Raw genomic sequence first — 14,053 nt, 5'->3', positions numbered from 1 at the left:
CTGCTTTTAATCAGGGCAAGGTGACCGGAAACATGACCGAATACAAAAAGTGTAGCTATTCCCTCCGCAAGGCAAACAAACAAGCTAAGCGTCAGTAGAGAGACAAAGTAGAGTCGCAATTCAACGGCTCAGTGACAAGAGGTATGTGGCAGGGTCTACAGTCAATCACGGATTACAAAAAGAAAATCAGCCCCGTCGCGGACCAGGATGTCTTGCCCCAGACAGACTAAACAACTTCTTTGCCCGCTTTGAGACAATACAGTGACCATGACATGGCCCGCTACCAAAACCTGCGGACTCTCCTTCACTGCAGCCGACGTGAGTAAAACATTTAAACGTGTTAACCCTCGCAAGGCTGCAGGCCCAGACGGCATCCCCAGCCGCGTCCTCAGAGCATGCGTAGACCAGCTGGCTGTATGTTTACGGACATATTCAATCAATCCTTATCCCAGTCTGCTGTTCCCACATGCTTCAAGAGGGCCACCATTGTTCCTGTTCCCAAAAAGATAAGGTAACTGAGCTAAACGACTACCGCCCCGTAGCACTCACTTCCGTCATCATGAAGTGCTTTGAGAGACTAGTCAAGGACCATATCACCTCCACTCTACCTGACACCCTAGACCCACTCCAATTTGCTTACCGCCCCAATAGGTCCACAGACGACGCAATCACAACCACACTGCACACTGCCCTAACCCATCTGGACAAGAGGAATACCTATGTGAGAATGATGTTCATCGACTACAGCTCAGCATTTAACACCATAGTACCCTCCAAACTCGTCATCAAGCTCGAGACCCTGGTTCTCGACCCCGCCCTGTGCAACTGGGTACTGGACTTCCTGACGGGCCGCCCCCAGGTTGTGAGGGTAGGTAACAATATCTCCACCCCGCTGATCCTCAACACTGGGGCCCCACCAGGGTGCGTTCTGAGCCATCTCCTGTACTCCCTCTTCACCCACGACTGCGTGGCCATGCACGCCTCCAACTCAATCATCAAGTTTGCAGACGACACTACGGTGGTAGGCTTGATTACCAACAACGACGAGACAGCCTACAGGGAGGAGGTGAGGGCCCTCGGAGTGTGGTGTCAGGAAAATAACCTTACACTCAATGTCAACAAAACAAAGGAGATGATRGTGGACTTCAGGAAACAGCAGAGGGAGCACCCCCTTATCCACATCGACGGGACAGTAGTGGAGAGGGTAGTAAGTTTTAAGTTCCTCGGCGTACACATCACGGACAAACTGAATTGGTCCACCCACACAGACAGCGTTGTGAAGAAGGCGCAGCAGCGTCTCTTCAAACTCAGGAGGCTGAAGAAATTCGGCTTGTCACCAAAAGCACTCACAAACTTTTACAGATGCACAATCGAGAGCATCCTGTCGGGCTGTATCATCGCCTGGTACGGCAACTGCTCCGCCCACAACAAAGGCTCTCCAAAGGGTAGGGAGGTCTGCACACTGCATCACCGGGGGCAAACTACCTGCACTTCAGGACACCTACACCACCCGATATCACAGGAAGGCCATAAAGATCATCAAGGACAACAACAACCCGAGGCACTGCCTGTTCACCCCGCTATCATCCAGAAGGCGAGGTCAGTACAGGTGCATCAAAGCAGGGACCGAGAGACTGAAAAACAGCTTCTATATCAAGGCCATCAGACTGTTAAACAGCCACCACAACATTGAGTGGCTGCTGCCAACATACTGACAACTCCAGCCACTTTAATAATGGAAAAATGTATGTAAAAAATGTATCACTAGCCACTTAAAAAATGCCACTTAATATAATGTTTACATACCCTACATTACTCATCTCATATGTATATACTGTACTCGATACCATCTACTGCATCTCGCCTATGCCGTTCTGTACCATCACTCATTCATATATTTTTATGTACATATTCTTCATCCCTTTACACTTGTGTGTATAAGGTAGTTGTTGTGAATTGTTAGGTTAGATTACTCGTTGGTTATTACTGCATTGTCGGAACTAGAAGCACAAGCATTTCGCTAAACTCGCATTAACATCTGCTAACCATGTGTATGTGACAAATAAAATTTGATTTGATTTACTGGACCGTGCCAATTCTTCAATGATTACTTCTCCACACAATAAGAGCAACATACTGTAAGACATACCTGCTGCTTCTGGTATTCTCACTATACTACAGTAGCATCCAGGTCTGGGGTCTGGTCTGAACGACTTCCACTATGGCCTGCTGGTGAAATCATCAGCCTAGATTTATACTGATACCAGTAAGTGCAGACAGACAGCAACTGTAAAAGTCACTCTCTCTTTCTCTGCTCTGGACCCCCAAAGACAACCGAAACCCCAGAGCCATGATCTAGTGTATGCCTTATTGTATGTAGACTAGTACGCTTTTCATAATTGAAATGTGAGTAAAGTTTTATACTGGAGCAAAAACTTGCTACAGGCAATGCCGTATGTCTCTCAGTCTCAGCAAAGAAAACTGTACAAAACAATGATCGGAGGAACAGCTGATGACCCGAGTTCTGACACCAATTCCAATGTGTCCCTATGGGTATTGTCTGTCTACCACCACAACGATGCATGTTTGTGTAGAAAGTGTGGCAAGTATAGTATCTACAGCCTTACGATACACAATCAATTAAATGTTCATTTCAAGCACTTCCTAATACAAAGCATATGCACAATGTCCCCAAACAATGCCTCCGTTCTACTAAATAACAGCTGAAACTGCTTAAGCAGTCTCAAATAGACTTGAGCCGTTTACATGACTGAAACTCTAACCAACACAAGGGACTGGAAACCACAGAGAAATCATGGCTAAACAAAGACCATATGGTAAGTTTCAGACAGACTTCCACTCTCAGATACTACAGCACAACAGTGTTCTTTTTTCATACATAATTATACATTTTCCCATATATCACCTCATGGGTATTAAACATCTAAAATGTGCTTGAATGCACACCCGCACATTTAGTCAAATTAACTTTAGCGTATAAACATGTGGAGTATTAAAATCATGCAAACACACTCTACTGTATACAGTATTGCCATGGCATCAACAGCTGCTATATAAACAACTGCTATATATTATAATTTCAACATTTCCTTTTGCCTCAAGTCCCCCAGTTGTTCCCTCCCCATCACCACAGAGCTGACTCTGAGCTTGGCTAGATGGCCTTCACTTATTGTGAAGGTGCTGAGTAGGCCAAGGCAGAGTACAGACAAGGGACTGTTGTTGGACGGAGCGCTGAGTCAGAGAGAGAGCAGAGCCAAACAACACAAAGTCACAGACATAACGTGGCATATGTATCTATGTTGAAGAGTAAGAACAACATCATGTTTTCCCTCATATGTGATCTTGGTGAAGATGTTGGTTTTCTGAACCATTGCAGTTAGTGGAGTGAGGTTCATTGTGCAGGAGTTTCCTTACATTTACGTCCCAGAGCAGAGGCCTAACTGTCACTTTTGAAGCATATATAAAAAATAGCCAGAGTACTACACTTCCTTTAACAAAAATAGCCTGTTCTATAAATAAACATTTCTGAAAAGACTGAATGCCTGTTCAGAAATTGGGGTTGTGGAAAAAACACCTCTCACTCACAGAAACACATTCATACATGTAACATGGTTACTGTTAGGCATTTTCTTCTTCTTCTTACCCTGAATCTATGCAGTAGGAGGAGCAACTGACAAAATAGCAGCTAAATCAGATGACTGAGGAATGTTATGAGAACAACAAATGAACACAAGGTTGCCAAATCTTTACAGAGAGCAGTATGACCTTGTCATTGATCTCACGCCAAGCTTTTCACCTGAACTCTTTCAGTTCACTTGCCATGGATCCAGTAACACAATATGCTCCAAGTTAACGTTAAAGTGAGGCCTTCCTTGACTTCTCTGCTCCCCACTGCTTACATTTCTCTCTTCCTCTGCTCTAGTACCTGTGATCATTGGCATGTACCATTACCTCGTTCCTGGCGATAAAGTAACCGACACCAGCCTGAGCCCAGGGAGGCAAGGAACATTTGATTTATTAACACATTTTTTGTCATTATTGTGTTCAAACAGAGACAGAATTAGTGCCACACTAAACATCTCCAACATCCACAGAGTGATTCTATACCATGCTCAAGGTCAGAGTCAGCTCAACCTACAATTAGAGTCAAGCCATCTGTTGTTGACCAGAAGTTCCCCTACTGTCTCTCTGCTTCTGTAAACAACAGATAAAGAAATCGCATGGTCCTATTTTTAATAGACTCAATGGCAGTGTTTGGGCTGTCTCTGGGACCCCCCTAAGACAAGCCTCCAGGGTCCATCCCCCCACACCCCTTCAGGCAGCCCAGATTAATGCCCTACTACACTGGTTTACTGTCATTGTCCCCCATTAAGAGGCCTTTCAGTGAGATGACAGCGATAAGAAACAGTCTGCTCTGAGATCATTCTAAGCCATTCAGACAGCTGTGTTTGGTGAGTCGAGGATGCATAATCCACCACACACATGAATTAGGCACAGTCTGGAGGCTGGAGAGGGTTGGAGGGGGCAGTGTGTTGGGACAAGCCTTACTTAATCCCTCTGAGCAGCCAATGCAAGGCAGCTGGGAGCAGTGTAACGTATAAACTGTACTGTAGGAGTATGGTAGTAAGCTAAAGAGTCTGTCTGGGAAGGAGAAGGGTAGTGTAAGAACACTCTATGGGACATTTCCACTGACGATTTACCAAGGTGTTTTTAAGTGACTTTTCTGTTTCCATCTACATGGACCGGCACCCGTGTCTCACTGGCCAAGACGACAACCTGCTCTGACTTGGAGCCAAGGCAAGGCCCTGGGTACTTTTCAGCTGTCATTTACATAACAATGGCTAACTATGAACTTTAACACCTCCTCAAAAAGCAACAGTCTTGAGTGATGCAGAGGTTGTTGATACTGCTCACCACAAGTCTTTAGGAATCACAATAACACTAGAGCTCAGATTAACATAAAACACTGGCGATACCCTGGTGTGGGGGTAAGTCTAGATGGAAAAGCACGATACTCATATTAATTAATGGAACGACCTTGACTACACTCCCAAGATTTATATTTCACTAATATTTCAAATTAGGAATATTGTGAAATGTGTAGGTGTGTGGTGCATGATAACTTAGCCAGACCAGAAGGGAGCTAGCTGGAACAGGAATAGGGCTCTACAAGGACTCTAATATCGTAGTACTTCAAAAGGCTTGATGCACCCAGCCAGTCTCATTCCTTTTGCTGAACCACTAACAGATTCTATGACTGGTCACCTGCAGTTTGGCCAGGTCTCAAGTTCTCTCCTGATTGGCTCTGTGGTCAAGATGCAGCTATGGATTTCTGATTGGTGCCTAGGATGGAGCAGCCTGGATATAACCTGGTATCTGGGAATGTGCTTGGCCATTAACCACAGACGGACTTACTGAGACAGAAAAACAGGGCTCTCACTTTTGTTGCTGTCGCCAAATAGGCTTAGACTAAAATGCTAACAATGTATTCACAGACACAAAAAAATGCATGAGCTCTTTTTCTTTAGTATGACCCTGTATAGCTAGGAACTGTAAGACACCTGCTACTGTTTTTTGTTGTTTTTTCTTTACCGGTGAAACTTCTTTTTAGACATGGCTTGCTTCCTGATATAACAGTTTCCTTCATGCAATATTAAATGTGTTTAATACTAAACTGGGAGAGTACATTTACACCACCTGGCCCTGTCAATACATGTCTACAATAAATGATCCAGTTCCAATTTGGGTTTTGAAGGCGCTTGCGTTTCATAACAGCCTCAGGTCAATGCAACACTGTCTAACCTGTATGAAACAGTTGCAACAGGATCTAGCCTAACCAGTAAGATAAAGTTGCAGCAACATAGGCTAACCTGTAACAGACTGGATGTGTCAGGTGAGGACATGCCTTTAGAGGATTACTGTCTGGTCTGTCTCCTATTTCAAAACATAAAAAGATGCACTTGGGCCGTGAGAAACAGGGGGGCGGGGAGGAGGTGCAGAGGGAAGGGTAGCTGGGACTAGGATGTACTGTATGAACTATAAAGACACAACTGGAAGCGCTGAGCAAGACTTTTTAATTACTGTAGACACAACTCCACTTAATTCCTGATCATTCTTGATCAAGTATGTTTGTTTATTCCATGTGTAACTCTGTGTTGTTTTGTGTCGCACTGCTTTGCTTTATCCTGGCCAGGTCACAGTTGTAAATGAGAACTTGTTCTCAACTAGCCTACCTGGTTAAATAAAGGTGAAATAAAAAATAAATGTAAATTAAATTAAAAATTCTCAGCTGAGTTGCTCATTAACTTGAATCCCTATTGCAGGTAGATCGTTGTAGATTAAAGGGATCCTGAAAGACTTTTAGCATTGATTTGACACTAACATTGTGGTAGTCCTTGGATAAAATAACTATTATATTACAAGGGCTATTTGGCAAATGGCTGTCTTCATAAAATTTATACTGGCATTCCAGATCTCCTTGTTTGTGAAAAGAATGAATGTCTGGCTCCGGAATGAATTCCACTGCAAGGTCAGGCTGACACATAGCCCTAAAAGAATCAGGATATTTTGTTTCTATTGCTCTTGATGAGCTCTTTATAAAAAGCACATTATGTGGTATTGCTGAAAGCAAAATGAACGTGGTCTGTGGAGCTAGGTAATCCACAGTAATCCCACTACTACAGTATATGCGGAGGGTTTTCTCAGTCAATAGACATAATGACACATTGGGTATGGTATTGACTAAGGCTGTCCATCTATAGGCCACATAGAATATGTAAGGGCCAATAGCTCAACTTGACAACCTCTAATGAGCCACTTCTCAAAACTAGTAAATTCATATGATGGGGTGAATTCTATGCAAAACCAGAATTCAACCAAAACATAATAAATCCATTATTAAAAGGCAGGTCTTCAACTGTTTTTTTCATGAATGAACACTTTGGAAAGTGCGTTTTAATGTATTCAGTCCAAGACTCTTCCACAACCGCCAATGACATGTTTTGCCGGGGAGAATGAGAGTAGACTATCGGATCACAGTTTAGGTCATTTTCTATCTACTAACACTAAGGCCACCAGTGGAAACAGTAAACTGTAGCCAAACTTGTGGACAGAAAATGATTCTTTTTAATAGCAAAGCAAGTGTGAGAAGTGGTTATGTGGGTGTGAACTATCAAAGTAGATGGTTACAGAGATACAGACGGACTGTTCCTAAGCAACCTAAATGTGAAAAACACCCACGGGTTGCAACTCCCACTGTTAAAATACATTAGTCAGCCATAAGCAATGGTTATGTTTTAAAACAACAGCATCAGATACAATACCCTGTTATTTGTGGAAATAATATTTGCATATAGTCTCTCACTTTTATCATTACAAGCTAATAAAGTTTTCTAGGTTTATAATCTACGTATGTCTTATCTTCCGTATGTCATATAGGCACATTAATAGTACTAAACACAGAGTACTTTTCCAATAGACAATCACACCCCAAAACTGCTTTGGGCATCTTGAAAACTCTAAGTATTCCAGTGACTCAGAAGGAATCTTCAACTCCTACATATTTCAGTGAAGGTATTCTGCCTCAAAAATCCATCTGTCAATAACATTGGAACAGTTCTGAAATGTACATTGATTTATGAAATGTAATGTGTTCAAAGAAAACAAACTCTAGTTGCCTGACTTTTGGTTTATCCCCAGCTTCCAGATTAGGTACGTACTCATCCAAGATGACGGATGTACCCAATTTAAAGTGTTTAAATCACCCCCTTCATAGCCACACTTCCTCTCTGGCACTGATGCCGTCTGATTATAGTCTCTGTTTTAATTTTTTATTTAAACTTTATTTATGTAGGCAACTATTTAACTGTGACTACTGATGAGTCACACTCAGTGGAAGTTAGTCACTCCCTGTAGGATCTTTAGGAAACACAGTCTGGAAAAGTCACTCCCAAATGATTCAGTCACAACTATGGAGCAACTACCCATGGAGGCTGTTACTGAAATAACTTTATGGCAGAGGGCTTCATTGCTATGACAGTCACAGAGCCATACGGATCGATGAATGAATGAAAACATTCTGTCAGGCAAGAACATACACCCACCACCGCAAAACCCCATTGTAAAGTAATGCATGTTCTTACATCGCTCTTCCTAAACTTTGCTTTAAAGCTCTTCATCTTAGGCCTGGTCCATACAGTTTCCCACTTGTCCAGGTGAGCCTCTGAAACAAAAAAAACGAGTTACACATCTTATACTTTTAATAAGTCTAACTGCTGAAAATTAAGTTAGTCTCTAAAGTGCAACAGGGAGAGGCAACATGTACAAATGTAACACTTTTCTCTGATTTCATGGTAACTTATTTGAGAGTTGGCCCTTGTTATTATGCATGTGTAACTGTGTAATATTAACCATTTGCAATATAAACGTGTCTTGCACTCATCCGCGCAATAGCCTACCCAGCACTAATGAATAAAAACAAACTATGGGACAGAACGTATAGGCTGATACAAAGTATCCATTTCGAGTCCCATGGCACGGTTTGAAGTTATTTTCAGGTGGTTACAGTAACGTTGGCCTGTAGCAATAGATGTATGTATATAATTGCTACAATTAGTGCACAACGTTCAACGGCAACATATTTTATTTTTACTCCGATACATTTGTATCATTCAACCACGCTTGCTCGTTAGCGAAAGATAGGAACAGCTAGCAAGCTAACAATTCAGTCTAGCATCAACTTTGTAAATAATGTATGAACACACTGCACACTTACCCTTTAAAAGTTGGGACTCACAGTAATATTCTGTTCGACAGCCTAACGTTACAGAGTTGACTAAATTGTCAGTCGGTATAAATATATTATAATAGAATCGACAAACAGAAAAGGAATAGCTAGTGTCAACAAATAGCCCGCCTGGATAGGCTATGCTGGCTAGGTTCAGGCTGAATACATTAAAAGTTGGACTATTCAAGTGCCTATCGCTTTGCTCGGAAGATAGCTCACTCTGAGTGTTACGCGAGTTGAAATGGTGACGTCATTCCTCCCCCGTGACCAAATATTTCTGCATATTCCCAATCATGAATAAACATTTTGTAGGCTAAATGTGCAATTGAATTATAGTCTTGTGTTTATTGTAATATTTGACAACAATTACAACAGGTAAACACTGTTTACAACACAAACGTGACTGATCACACTTCTCTAATAGGTAGACAGCAATAGCATATACGCAAAAGCACACTACATTTCTGCGAATTCAATTTCTCCTAAAGGCTGCACCCCATAGGTATGCGCAAAATTAGCAACACTACTGTATGAGCTAGAAATAGACAGTGGTCTGCCCTTCTGTCTATTTTTCATATTTTCTTCAATGCAAATCTATTCTATCACTGTTAACATTAATTGTTTTACTTCTGAGATGGTTTCTGTCTGCTTTAATGCTCTGTCTATCCCATGTGACCATCTGTGATATCATCAGGCTCTTGATCTCTCAGCTCAGCACAATGGTTTACAATACTATACAAACATTTAGAAACCATACATCAGTGCAATCTAGCCTCACCAGATATATAGGCTATTTCATGGTAGACATACAGCATTTTAATCATGCATGAAGCCATGTTACAAAGACATTTGGCTGGATTAATGAAACAACAAAAGCTGCCTCAGACAGTGGCAGCCTACATCTGTCCATCTAATCCACATTGCCATAAAGGCTTTCACCAGCCTGGTTAGATTTTTGTCCTGCAGTCAAGGCCCCCAGACATAAGCGATTTAAGCGGTCGCTTATTAGAGCCCCTGGCCACTAGGAGGCCCCAGACCAATTTGAAAATAAATATATTTAATAAAATATACACTGCTCAAAAAAATAAAGGGAACACTTAAACAACACAATGTAACTCCAAGTCAATCACACTTCTGTGAAATCAAACTGTCCACTTAGGAAGCAACACTGATTGACAATAAATTTCACATGCTGTTGTGCAAATGGAATAGACAAAAGGTGGAAATTATAGGCAATTAGCAAGACACCCCCAATAAAGGAGTGGTTCTGCAGGTGGTGACCACAGACCACTTCTCAGTCCTATGTTCGGCTGAATGTTTTGGTCACTTTTGAATGCTGGCGGTGCTTTCACTCTAGTGGTAGCATGAGACGGAGTCTACAACCCACACAAGTGGCTCAGGTAGTGCAGCTCATCCAGGATGGCACATCAATGCGAGCTGTGGCAAGAAGGTTTGCTGTGTTCTGTCAGCGTAGTGTCCAGAGCATGGAGGCGCTACCAGGAGACAGGCCAGTACATCAGGAGACGTGGAGGAGCGCGTAAAGGGCAACAACCCAGCAGCAGGACCGCTACCTCCGCCTTTGTGCAAGGAGGAGCACTGCCAGAGCCCTGAAAACACAATGCCCCAGCAGGCCACAAATGTGCATGTGTCAGCATATGGTCTCCACAAGGGTCTGAGGATCTCATCTCGTACCTAATGGCAGTCAGGCTACCTCTGGCGAGCACATGGAGGGCTGTGCGGCCCCAAAAGAAATGCCACCCCACACCCATGACTGACCCACCGCCAAACCGGTCATGCTGGAGGATGTTGCAGGCAGCAGAACGTTCTCCACGGCGTCTCCAGACTCTGTCACGTCTGTCACATGTGCTCTGTGCTCAGTGTGAACCTGCTTTCATCTGTGAAGAGCACAGGGGCCAGTGGCGAATTTGCCAATCTTGGTGTCTCTTGGCAAATGCCAACCGTCCTGCACGGTGTTGGGCTGTAAGCACAACCCCCACCTGTGACGTCGGGCCTCATACCACCCTCATGGAGTCTGTTTCTGACCGTTTGAGCAGACACATGCACATTGTGGCCTGCTGGAGGTCATTTTGCAGGGCCTCTGGCAGTGCTCCTCCTTGCACAAAGGCGGAGGTAGTGGTCCTGCTGCTGGTTGTTGCCTCCTACGGCCTCCTCTACGTCTCCTGTGTACTGGCCTGTCTCCGGTAGCGCCTCCATGCTCTGGACACTACGCTGACAGACACAGCAAACCTTCTTGCCACAGCTCGCATTGATGTGCCATCCTGGATGAGCTGCACTACCTGAGCCACTTGTGTGGGTTGTAGACTCCGTCTCATGCTACCACTAGAGTGAAGCATCGCCAGCATTCAAAAGTGACCAAAAACTCAGCCAGGAAGCATAGGAACTGAAAAGTGGTCTGTGGTCACCACCTGCAAGAACCATCTCTTATATTGGGGTGTCTTGCTAACTTGCCTAAATTTTCCACCTTTTGTCTATTCCATTTGCACAACAGCATGTGAAATTTATTGTCAATCAGTGTTGCTTCCTAAGTGGACAGTTTGATTTCACAGAAGTGTGATTGACTTGGAGTTGCATTGTGTTGTTTAAGTGTTCCCTTTATTTTTTTGAGCAGTGTATATAGGAACTCAGTTAGCGCTCAACTTACTGTTGATAGTTAGAACAGTAGACTAGTGCAAGGTTGGAATTTGGTTGTTCATCAGCAGTTTTTCTCTTGTTATGTCAGTCACTGACAGTCACTCAATAAGCTACAGTATGTCAGCTAACAATTTTAGATTGGTAAATTAGTCTAACCAGCTATCTAAACTTGTAGTAATCATGAACGAATACCAACTGGGCACGGAAGTCACGTGCACAGGGGACTTCCAGTTGGCTCCGATTGATTTTTGTCACTCTCACTCAGATATCTTCAATATGGCATTAGTCCTGGCAAAATGTGTAGAATTGCAAGAAATTAGCTGTAAAATTGCACATTTTTTCTCTCTCCCCCATGGCAAAATGAGTAGAATTGCATGAAATTTGTTCTAAAACTGCAAAATGATCTCTCTGCCCAATGGCAAATTGTGTAGAACTGCAGAAAGCTTGCTTTAAAACTGCAACACTTTCTCTACGTCCCATGGCAAAAGGTGTACAATTGTAAAATTGAAGGACATTTTCTTTAAAACATTTTTTTTTCTTCTCTCTGTCATCAACAGGAGGGACACTAAAATGTTTTGCACGCAAGGTAGATCTCGCTCAGGGCCCGAAAAGGCTAGGGCCGGCCCTGCCTACAATACTGGGCTGGAACAAAAACATGCACACCCTATAGGTCTCAACACAACGACCAGTACTGAAGAACAGCCTCTCCCAGTCTGACCTCAACTTTGCCTCAGCATGTTGGATATTGAGCTAACTCTACCCTGGAGATTAAAGGAGCATCATTGCTCCAGTCTCATTCATGATGTAATAGCAGTGAAATATCATCCACTGAGAGTTTTATGGCAAGACTTTAGCAATTGACGAGGGGCATGAGCAAAAAGGGATTGAATAGTATCGGTCTACACCTTTTTTTCCATTCTGTTTGACTGTTAACAGAGGTTGGCAATTACTGCACCAAAACCCTCCTTCTATGTGGGCTTTGTAGTCAGGACTGCATAATACCCGGAGTGAGATTGCATCAATGCTGCACGCTCTGCAGGGATTACACTGTTGGTGCTGTTACACTATGGGAAGTGCTTTCTATAAATCTGTCCAGTAGATGGTGGTAATTCTCTGTAATTTCCTCTCTACTCATTCATCCCCACCATGGTTCTGAGATCGTGTAGGGGCATGTGGGCTGTAAAGTGCAAGATGCTCTGTCTCTAGAGATATATACACTCAGTGGACAGTTTATTAGGAACACTCATCTAATACCGTGTCAGACCCCCCATTGCCTCCGGAACAGCTACAGATACGCTGTGGCGTTCAAATGTTGCTCAATTGGTATCAAGGGACCTAATGTGTGCCAGGAAAAAATGCCCCACATCATTACACCACCGCCACCAGCCTGTACCGTTGACACCAGGCAGATTGGGGCCATGGACTCATGCTGCTTATGCCAAATCCTGACGCAACAGGAACTGGGATTTGTCGGACCAGGCATTGTTTTTCCACTCCTCAATTGTCCAGTGTTGGTGATCGCGTGCCCACTGGAGCAGCTTCTTGTTTTAAGCTGATAGGACTGGAACCCGGTGTGGTCGTCTGCTGCAATAGCCCACCCATGACAAAGACCAACGAGTTGTATGTTCCGAGATGCCAGTCTGCACACCACTGTTGACCTGCGCTGTTATTTGCCTGTTTGTGGCTCACCTGTTAGCTTGCACGATACTTGCCATTCTCGTTTGACTTCTCGAGCTGTTTTTGCCCACAGGACAGCCTCTGACTGGATGTTTTTTTGTTTGTCGCACTATTATCGGTAAACCCTAGACACCCTTGTGTGTGAAAAGCCCAGGAGGCCGTCCATTTCTGAGATACTGAAACCGGCGCGCCTGGCACTGACGATCATATCACGCTCAAAGTCACTTCGGTCACCCGTTTTGCCCATGTTAACGTCCCATCTAACAGCAACTGAATGCCTTGATGCCTGTCTATCTGGCTATTAGATGGCCACTCTCTGGCCTCTCTTGGCCTAGAGATGAGATTGCTTGGCTCGGTCATAGTGGGGAGACTAAAAAGAAACTCCTGACTTGTAAAACGACTAAACAACATCTAAAACGGACCCTTACCTTAACCATAGCCTTAACCAAACCCCTAAACCTAACCTTAACCCTAAACCTAAACCTAACCCTAATCCTAACTTTAATTTAATTTGAACCAATTCGGTAATAAAATGTTGGTTTGCAGGTCAGGAGTGTCCGTATAGCCTTTTCTGTCATAGTGCCTGAACGTACCTTTAGGCTTCTACTTTTGGATTTAATAAACTGTCAGCTCTTACATTGATTGAAGCCTTTTCGGCGAGCATTACTTTGACATGACACATCCACAAAAAAGTATCTCATGACAGCACAGCAGTCATATTTCAACATTTTGTATGTTTATTTTGATATTTTCCACCAATTTCCACAGGTGTTTTGGGAATAAGATTTGTACTGAAAGTCCTGCTGCAGTCCTCCAGCAACGAGAATTCTGCTCCCATGAGTCTCTCTTCTCATTAATATTTTAGTCCTTTTCATCCATCCTTAGTCTGATGTTGGTGTTGTAATATTTGGAAATTCA

At 43.4% G+C, this 14,053-nt stretch overlaps 1 protein-coding gene across 1 annotated transcript in view; it reads right to left on the bottom strand.

Moving 5' to 3' along the window:
- LOC111980679 (ankycorbin-like) overlaps nt 1-9,015 on the bottom strand; it is an 81,111-nt gene extending 72,096 nt beyond the window's left edge. The window contains 2 exon segments of the mRNA XM_070449514.1: nt 8,163-8,242; nt 8,795-9,015. Coding sequence (XP_070305615.1) covers nt 8,163-8,198 — 36 coding nt within the window. The 5' untranslated portion in view covers nt 8,199-8,242; nt 8,795-9,015.
- Between the last annotated feature and the right edge of the window lie 5,038 nt (nt 9,016-14,053).

The sequence above is a fragment of the Salvelinus sp. IW2-2015 genome, linkage group LG20 (genome assembly GCF_002910315.2).
Source record: "Salvelinus sp. IW2-2015 linkage group LG20, ASM291031v2, whole genome shotgun sequence".
NCBI lineage: Eukaryota > Metazoa > Chordata > Actinopteri > Salmoniformes > Salmonidae > Salvelinus > Salvelinus sp. IW2-2015.
This window is presented reverse-complemented; position numbering and strand designations above follow the sequence as displayed.